This window comes from Mchenga conophoros, linkage group LG14 (genome assembly GCF_057382185.1).
Source record: "Mchenga conophoros isolate Kocher_MC1m ecotype Shallow Benthic linkage group LG14, M_conophoros_male_GT1.1, whole genome shotgun sequence".
Taxonomy (NCBI): domain Eukaryota; kingdom Metazoa; phylum Chordata; class Actinopteri; order Cichliformes; family Cichlidae; genus Mchenga; species Mchenga conophoros.
In genome coordinates this window covers 13,255,919-13,265,733 of record NC_140539.1, presented here as the reverse complement: position 1 = coordinate 13,265,733, position 9,815 = coordinate 13,255,919, and the positions used below count along the sequence as shown (strand labels likewise).

Below are 9,815 nucleotides of genomic sequence, written 5' to 3'. Positions count from 1 at the left end.
CAGAATTAGTACACATGTTGGTTGTTTTAAAACAAGCAAAGATATTAAAGTGAGTCAAGGTGGCGTTTAAGTCTTCAGACGCTTTGTTAGCTGTTGGGAAAAATCAATTCCTGAGCTGCTACTGAGCCAATTATGACTCATTTAGTGAAGACTATAATAAAGTTATAATAAACCAAGTGTGCATACCAAATTGCATGCACATATAGCCTTGTCAGTGGCATTATACTCTCATGAAGAGTTCATTAACTCTACAATAACTTGTTAGGGTCCTTATCAGCCACCTCATCGTGTTATACTGGCAGCCCAATTACTGCACACAGTCACTTTGTAACTCCTATGAATAGACCAGGATAAAGCCTCTTAAGTTCAAACCACATAAGTTGCTTTCCCCGTGTGCCACATACGAATAAACCCTTAGCCACCAACAAATCCCTAAGGACGGTGGTGCTTTTAAGGACTCAAACATGCATGGCCCAAGAAGTGAGGGATGCTCAGGATGCAGGTGCTCAGTTGAGCGTAGAACTTGCAGATGGGTTAACGTCAGCGTTTTAAGTTCATCCACTGCCCGCTGGTGTGCCACAGGATCCATCCAGCATGGGTGACCTGCTAGGATTGGACAACTTGGTGGCCAACACCACCTACCTGAAGGCCCAGCAGATCGATCGCAACGAGCTGAGGAAACGGAGACTCTCCCTGACGCTGCCCAAGCTGAAGAAGACCTCTGCTCTCCAGGCAGCAGAGGGAGAGATGTACGAGTCACTCTGCGAGCAACAGCCTATCGGGAGCAAGCTGTTCCAGCAGTTTCTCCTGACCTCTAACGACCAGTACGCGGCTGCTGCTGAGTTTCTGGATGAGCTGAGCAAGTGGAGCTTTGCCGAAGATGAAAAAAGAGAAAAAGCCAAACAGACGATCCTCGCCAAGTTCTGCCAGTCTCAGTCTACGGGATTCCTGTCCTACTTCACCGAAGAGGATGCTGAAACATGCAAGGACTTATCAGACAGTAACTTTGATGAGGTGATTTTGGACCAGCTGAGAGAAGCCACTAGAGAGTTCCTGAAGGGAAGACCTTTCTCAGAGTACCTGAAAAGCCAGTTCTTCTACAGGTTTCTGCAGTGGAAGGAGTACGAGAGGCAGAAGATCACTGACAAATACTTTTATGAGTTCAGGACTCTTGGAAAAGGTGGCTTTGGTGAGGTGAGTGCCAAAAACATTAATGTCAGAATAAAAGTGTTTGGACAGTCAACGGATTTTCCTGCTACAGCCCAATAGCACGAAAGTGCGACTCACATTAGTGAGGCAGGCTACTAACTTAAATAATCCCCCTAAATCACCTCTACAGAATAATGTTATGTCGTACAATTTATTATTGTGTATTATATTGTATCCTTTGTCTTGTCTTCCTCACTTTAATCCTAAATGGTGGCTGCCGCTCCCCGAGGCTTGTTCTGGAGGTTTCTTCCTGTTAAGAGGGAGTTTTTCCTTCCCACTGTCTCCAAGTGCTTGCTCATAGGGAATCATCTGATTGTTGGTTTTCTCTATGATATTGTCTTTATCTTGCAAAATAAAGCACCTTTAGGCTGTTGTGATAGCAACATGGCTAGTTTGTCCTTTAGAGCAGAAAGTAGCTCAAACATGTTTCATATTGATTTGTCATAAATTTGTCCGTCAGGTGTGCGCGGTGCAGGTGAAGCACACGGGCCAGATGTACGCCTGCAAGAAGCTGGATAAGAGGCGTTTGAAGAAGAAAGGCGGTGAGAGAATGGCTCTCGTGGAGAAGCAGATTCTGGAAAAGGTCAACAGCCTTTTTATCGTAAACCTGGCTTACGCTTACAACAGCAGACACCACCTGTGCCTGGTAATGGACCTGATGACTGGAGGAGACCTCAGGTTCCACATATACGACTTAGGGAAGAGAGGCATACGGATGGAGCGTGTGGTTTACTACACAGCCCAGATAACCAGTGGCCTCCTGCACTTGCACAACATGGGCATCGTGTACCGTGATATGAAGCCTGAAAATGTGCTGCTGGATGGTAAAGGACAATGTCGCCTGTCAGACCTCGGATTGGCTGTGGAGCTGTCCAAGGGCAAAATGATCTGCCAGAAGGTGAGTGTCTCTAGATTAGCCTTGACTTTCAGTGTCAGATATGTGCAGGATCAGAGGCTCTCTGTGGTTTGTGCAAGAGTAAGAAATTCTACTCTCCATACCAGAGAATCTCTTGTTTTATTGTCCTGCATGGCCACCCAATGCTTTGTATTATTTTTCTGCTTCACTAAGGAAATCCTCACTGACATTAACACTGAATTCTCTCACAGTGTGTTCACCTGCCATTCCAAGGAGCTTACCAGGAATAGATTTATTGACTCCCAGTCCTGCTCAGGCCAACAACGAATAAGTGCACAGCCCTGTGTAACCCAAATGAATCTCATTAAAAGGTGCCTGACCTCATCCACGGTTGGACGCTGCGTAGCCTGAGAAATGTAAGGTAGATTGACCAGAGCCTGTTAGCATTCGCTGGCTAATCTTTGCTTTGCCAGATATGGCTTACAGGTGTCTGTCCAGGAACACAGTCAGAGGATTCACAGCAGGCCTCCACTCACTGGATGAGTCTCACAAGTGCCTATTAAAGCAGGCATGGTCACATACAGCCCACTTTGATCTGAGGTGTACAACTTGTGTTGTACAAAATGTAAAATGAAAAAAAAAGGGAAAGTAATAAGCAAGAAATATATGTTGGCAGGTGCAGGTACAGGAGGACTCAAATGCCAGTGTGTAAAAAGAGGTTTTAGGTCTAGTTTTAAAGGACTGAGTGGAGGGAGCAGATTTGACTGAGGGGAACGCTGTTCCACAGTTTGGGAGCAACCAAAGAGAACACCCGGTCTCGTCTGAGTGGGGTCGTCTGATCAGAAGCATTCGATCTGCTGACCAGAGAGTTTAACTACTCGTTTATTTATTTAGTTTCAATATAAGTAGAGAAGTTCAACTTCAATCACATGTCTTGGTTTTTCTACCTGAAAAAGAAACGCTGCTGTAGGAAATGAAATCTCTCTTTGGGCTTAAATTTGTAAGAAATGTGTAAGATTACAGAAAACTGTGTGGTTGTTTAATTTTTCAGACAGTCTTGTAATTTTAAAATTCAAAGCTTTAGTTCATTTACAAAAAAAAATCTCATTTTCTTTCTTTATTTACTGTGGACTGAATAAAAAAAAAAACTACAATCTATAGAGCAGATATTGAAAAAACAGCTGTCATTTAATAATTTAGATTAGATGAAACTTTATTAATCCCTCGGGTGGGTTCCTCCGGGAAATTCAGAAATTCAGTTATTTATCGATTATTTAATTACATTTCTGCAGTAAAGATTGCAAATTTATACCCTTTTTCCAAATTTTCCAAAGCCATCCAGTGGGCCAGATTGTAGTGTTTACCAGGCCGATTCTGGTCCTTGGGCCTTACATTTGACACCCCCGCTTTAAAGGATCATCATTTTCTCTTTATCTTGTTTTGGTGCATTCTAGCATCTTCATTTTTATCTTGATGTTTTATTGTTTTTTGTTACATTCAATTAAACAGAAGCTGTATATCTTATCCAGCTTCTTCTTGTTGCAGATAACTGAAATAATTATTCAAACTATAAATGATTTGTTGGAGTAGATTATCATGTTGACGTTCATTCCCTGCTTTATAATGGTTTCAGAAAAAGGTCTTTTTTTTAACAGTTGTGTCTTTTGAATCTCGGACTTTAGTATTTCTGGCTATCAGAGACTGCTGTCTGTCAGCTCCACAACCAGCTCTTGAGCAAAATAATAAATACTTAAGTGCCCTAAACCTGCATTCTGTTCAATGGCCAGCAGGGGGCAACTCCTCTGTATGCAAAGGAAGTCAGACCCACAGAAGCCTTTGACAAAATTGTAACACCTGACAAGACCGTCAGTGATGCAAATATCTCATTAGCCGATCATTAATGCATTTAGACACAGAGAGAGAGTCAATGTGACCTAGTGAAGTTCAAACTGAGCACCAGAATGAACAAGAGAGGTGATGTAAATAAATTTGAATGTGGTGTGGTTGTTGGTGCCAAACAGGCTGGTCTGAGTGTTTCAAAGGCTGTTGGATCTGCTGGGATTTTCCCCACTCAAACATCTGCAGGGTTTGCAGAGCATGGTCTGAAAAGAGAAAACATCCTGTTCTCAGTTCTCTGGGTGAAAATACTTTGATGATGTCAGAGTGCCCCTCCTGTCAGCTGAGACCAGGATCCATCCTGGCTTGTATCAACCCAGATAGCAAGGAGACGTGGTTTCAATGTTTAGTCAATATCAGGTGATTCCATTGAATCAACGATGAAATCTGATGTTGACCGAACGTCACTCTTGCACCCTTTTTTAATATTGAAACAACGTCATGTTTTGATATTGAATCACTCTTGAACAGCTTGTACACTTTGGGCCTTTAGGTGCCTATCAGAATCATAAATTGCTAAGGAAGCAGCAATGTTTTGTCGCCTTTTGTTAATTTCCTACCGTGATTATCCATTTCCCCCCATTTCTCCCACCCCATACTACATTCACACACCTCAGCAAATGACTGACAATTCTTTGGAGCTTAATTTAGTTGAATGCCACAACAAAATAACCCAAAAACCTGTAAACAATGAAAACCTAAATTCTCTTCTTGTGCCCTCTGTGTGTGGTCAGGCTGGTACGACTGGCTACATGGCCCCTGAGGTTCTGAAGCAGGAGTACTACCGCTACTCTGTGGACTGGTGGTCCCTGGGATGCAGCATTTATGAGATGGTGGCCGCCCGCTTGCCTTTCAGAGACTTCAGGGAGAAGGTGCAGAACGATGAGGTGACTCGCCGCACCCTGGAGGACGAGTGCAAGTTTGAACACAAATCCTTCGATGCTCCCACCAAAGATATTATCAGCCGCTTCCTCAAGAAGAGGGTGGCGCGTCGCTTTGGGTGCCAGTAAGAAAAACACTGAAAGTTTGAATGGTCTAGATGTAATGGAGCGAAGTCGCCCGGCAGCAGAAAAAGTCTCACTTCCTTTTTTTTTTACTTATGAAAACATGCCAGTGTAGTGTAGGTTCTCAGCTCATGTTTGTCTTAAGCGCTTGAAACGAATGCAGCTGGATTTCTTTTTGCTTTTTGCTTTGTCCCCTCTCATCAAACAGGCTTCCTCAGTTCTAAGAACTGTCCGACATATTTAACCCCTGCTTGTAGATTTTCCTGCGCTCACTTATCCAACACCAAATCCAGTCAGTTTACAGAACTGAGGAAGTCTCTTGAATGAGAGGTGAAACATCTCCACGAACCAAAGGGGCCTTCATAAGAAGCACTTAAGACAATCCTGAGTAGAGATTGCTCGATTTCGACCACAAATGATAGAAAAAAGCATCAACGTGAACACTGATGAAGTACTACAACCACACCAACACAAGGGGGCGCTAAATTTGTTCAAAAAGGAAATTATTACCTGAGCGAAAACGAAGGCACCGACTTGAATGTGCTTTGATTTTTATTTTGTGACTTTCAAACTTCTCTGCTTCAGTTTATTTTTATATTTTTAACTTGTCGTCTTAAGTTCTCTCCAAGCATCACAACAAAGGGAGGGTGTGTCCTCGAAGCCTTTCAGAGGAACTTTGTGACCATCAGCTCTGCTTTTGGTCCTCTCCAGCAGCTCCATGTGACAAAAATGTACTTTGTGTGATTCTTTACATTCTCCAATTATAAAAATTTGTAGCCTATGAAACAAATTTCATATGTTTATATTTATATATTGGATGCATAAACGTTCATGGTCAGTCCTGAGTTTCCCAAGGAGCCAATGAGAAAAGTTAACAACAGAGCACGAACAGATTTTTTTGCTTTTCCTGCCAACACAGCTGGCTGATCTGCAGCTGGACCCATTTATTTTTCTACTTTTACTATTTTTAAAGCCATTCAGCTGCTCTGAGTTTTATTTGTTAGCAAAGAAGGCTATTTTTAATTCGCTTCATTTGCACAAACTTACAGAGCCGCTTATAGGTATAGCTTCATAGCGGCTCTGTAATTACATAAATGCAAGAAGAACATGTGTTTATTGTATTGACAGTGAAACTTTAGGTCACTGGAGTTACGTGTTTTCAATAATTTCAATTATTTAAACTCCTCAGTAATGTGTCACCTTCATTATAACCTCTGAGTCAAGATAAGTGCAGAAAGGTTGAAGCTGGATGGAGTGGTGTAGAATATGGGTGTAAAAATAAAAAATCAACAGAAGGGGAAGCGAGGCAGATGATTCTGAATGCGTGGCAATAACTTCTCGTCACATATTTCTGACATGTTTTGTGTTAATGGACAAGGCATTTCTCTGAATGCCTCAAAGTAACACTTCCTCTTAATCCATCACCTTTAGAGGCAATGACCCACGAAGCCACGAGTTCTTCAACAGCATCAACTTCCACCGACTGGAGGCGGGCCTGCTGGAGGCCCCCTGGGTGCCAAAGCCCAACGTGGTCTACGCCAAAGACGCGGACGAGTTCAAGGACAACTCTGACATCAAGGACGTCACGTTTGACACCAAGGATGAGAAGTTCTTCAGGGAGTTCAGCACGGGCGCAGTGTCCATGCAGTGGCAGAAGGAGATGATTGACAGCGGCGTGTTTGACGAGCTGAACAGCGCCGCGGTCATCCAACGCGACCGAGAGACTGCGTGGAAAACCAGGCTGTGCGTCCTTTTCTAAGCACACTCACAGGAGGAATTTTGGACACTTGAATATGCACAGATGTCCTTAAATCGAAGTGCCTTCAATTATGTGCCTCGGAAACCTTTTTACGCGTGCCCTTTTTCCTTAACCTCAGTACATTTCCCCACATAAATAATTTCATTATGCAGCCACAGCCAAACATAATAGGACATTAGTAGCTGCAGTAAAATAAACTTGCAGTATTAATGCCCAGATGGAAAACATGCTGACATTGTACTGCAGCTGCGGCTTTATACTTTGCCCTCTGTTCCCGGTGAGACAGCAGATCCCAGCACCTTCATAGTTTCCATTACATCACTTGGCAATTTTTGGCAGGCAGCTGTTTACGTGTGTTTGTAAACAAGCTCCATAATGGCTGTGTGTCATCACACTAATGCGCCACCTTTCTATTAGTGGCCCACGTTTCACACGGGACCTCTGAAGAGCCCTTCTTCTTTCCCCCTCTGATGAGCTCCTGCTCAGGGTCGCGCTGATGAAGTCTCTCAGCGCACCACTGAGCGCCGCCAGACGCTCACGGAGTTCGCTCAACCTCCCGCGGCACTCATCATCATCATCCCCATTATCCCGCGCTGCTTTGGTATTTACAAGCACTGGATGACTCGTTCACTAATTTTAACGACCGAGGGAGACAAATTGTCGTACATGCACAAAGTTTTTTCCACTTGAAAACATGTTAACATAGATTTTCTGGCACCATCGAGCCAACGCCAAACCCCTTTACAGCCCCCTCAAATCACCCTTTGTTTATGCACAAACCCCTTGTTACTGTGCTCAGTGCACAGCAACAACAACAACAAAAAGTAGGCTGTTTGAGAAAACCTTTCACACACAAGTTGCCTTTAAGGATCCATAGTTTCTTCTGATTCATGACTGAAGACTCAGGTTGAAGTAAATCAACGGACTGTTACTGCTAATCAATCGTTGCAGAGTCTACTGTAGCTTCTGCTTGGAAAACAGCAGATTTCAGGGGGGCAGGTTTGGCCTTTAGGCTACCAGAATCCCCTAGGTGTCTTATTTTTGACTTATTTTTACTTATAAACTTTTAAACAACTGCAACTTAAGAAAAGTGGTGGGCAGATCGATCCAGATATCGATATTCTAGATACCAATGCTGGTATTGGTATCCGACCGATACTGGCACTATAGAATCGATACTTTAGTTTTTGAAAATGAAAAAATAAATTCCAAAAATGTCTGTGAATGTAATAACCAACAGAAGTTGACCCAAACTGCTTTAAAGACAGGCACAAGACAGTCTCCAAAAACATTCAGATTTAAAATACATAAAAAGCTAAAAGTTGTGTTTTGTTGTGTAAAATAATTATTGTGGAAAGTAAAAATCACAGTGATTTAGTGGTCATTAAAATGTGCTCAGAATTTCCAAATTGATGCTGATTGTTCTCATTAATAATGGCACGCTGCTCCCCTACAGAAGCTGGCTTTATAGGTTAAAAGTATTGGTACTTGGTATTAGTATATACTTAGTATTGGATCAGTACATACTACTACTGCAGTATCGCACACCAGCAAATAGAAAAAACATCACAATAACTAAACAAAAACAAAACAAAAAGTTTCACAAAGCACAACGGAACAGTTTTTGGGGAGACAATAAGGTGATGGACCAGACGCGGATGTGACAAGCTAACAGTAAATAGCTAATACCAAACATGTTTCTACAGTATTACATGAATCATGTGACTAAAATTGACACGCATCACAGCTCATCTGTCACGTTATTCTGTCCCCGAAAACATTTCCGTTGTGTTTTTCTATCTGCTTCTGTTTTCTTAAGTTGCAGTGCATTTGACCTCTCAGGGCCACCGTACCTTAGTGCCAAACAATGCCAATCATGTTTTGTAATGCATTTCTGAACACAGAAATGTGCTTTTCTTGCAGTTTAGATGATATGCTCTTGTACTTTCAACAACATATTTTGGTTTGCAAGGATTTTATGGATCATCTTTTTTGCTACTGATGCTGGCAAACCTTTTTTTTAACAAGCTGTGATGAAAGAAAATAAAAGCAAATTTCCAAAAAGCTTGAGTGAAATAAAGTTATTTCCCTGTCCTCCTGCCGCTGATGATTTCTGCAAACAAGTGAGTCACAAGAGCGATGACATGTGAAGTTACAGGTCGAAAGCTACGCAGTCATTGTGATTATCCTCTTGTTGCTCATCTCACGGTTGCAGATCTCATCTGTCATCATTTATCCAAGCAGCCCGGTGTCGATCTGAAAAACAGAGCTTGTGTCTTCAGTTACATCATGTTGCTTCAATATTTGATTCGGATTGCTTCATCTGTCACTGTCAGCGTAACCCTCCAAAACAAAAAACAAACCCCTCAGCACGTTTAGGTAATGAGGGACACATAAACATGTGTTGCGCTAATTCCTGCACGGGCAGGGGAGAGGCAACCTTACAGGGCGGAGGAGTGGCCCCCCCCTTCACGCTCCACTGTCACAAGATTAGAGGGTGCTTCAAGATGGAAATCCAAGACGCAACCTGATCATCGTGGCTGTGAAGGCAGAGTGGGGAGTCCACTGTGGACGACGTGACGACAAGGCAAACTCGGCAGAAGGTCGCCAGGAACATGTTTTTACCAGGCGCGTACAAGCTGCTGCCAGGGTTTAGTTCCCCACGGCCCAGCGCTGTAATGCTGCCCTCCAATTCACAAACAGCACAAACAACTCTGCAACACACACACAACATGTACTATAAAACATTTGCACTCAGGCATGCAAATACACACTGGTGCACGCACCTTTCTGCATCTGTAGCACCGATTGTGCAGAAGAAGATGTGCACAGATCCCACAGAAGACTTTCACGCACTCTCTCTCTGATCCACACACACATACACACACACACACAATCTTATTACCTCTGTAGAAGCAGGTGTGGGGGTTTTAGAGATCAAAGCAGGACAGGGTGTAATTTGGTATCTGCGTTTGTTACATGCCCATGCTCTGGATTCACATCAAAGGCATGTGCCACACTTCAGTTCTGCCCTGGCATCCTCGGGATTGTATCACACCACTGATATCGCTGCTTTTTCCCCTTTTTTGGC

The 9,815-nt window shown here is 43.0% G+C and overlaps 1 protein-coding gene across 1 annotated transcript; it reads left to right on the top strand.

Moving 5' to 3' along the window:
* Positions 1-401: 401 nt before the first annotated feature.
* Positions 402-8,769, top strand: LOC146559430 (rhodopsin kinase grk7-b-like). Its single transcript, XM_085245368.1, has 4 exons — positions 402-1,194; positions 1,670-2,107; positions 4,696-4,967; positions 6,397-8,769. Exons 1-4 carry the CDS (start codon positions 595-597, stop codon positions 6,722-6,724), a joined length of 1,638 nt encoding a protein of 545 aa, XP_085101494.1. The 5' UTR covers positions 402-594; the 3' UTR covers positions 6,725-8,769.
* The last annotated feature ends 1,046 nt before the right edge of the window (positions 8,770-9,815 follow it).

Coding starts and splice junctions, on each gene's coding strand:
- LOC146559430 (XM_085245368.1), top strand. CDS start 595: ATGGGTGACCTGCTAGGATTGGACAACTTGGTGGCCAACACCACCTAC. Junction 2,108..4,695: donor GCAAAATGATCTGCCAGAAG/GTGAGTGTCTCT, acceptor GTGTGTGGTCAG/GCTGGTACGACTGGCTACAT. Junction 4,968..6,396: donor GCGCGTCGCTTTGGGTGCCA/GTAAGAAAAACA, acceptor CATCACCTTTAG/AGGCAATGACCCACGAAGCC.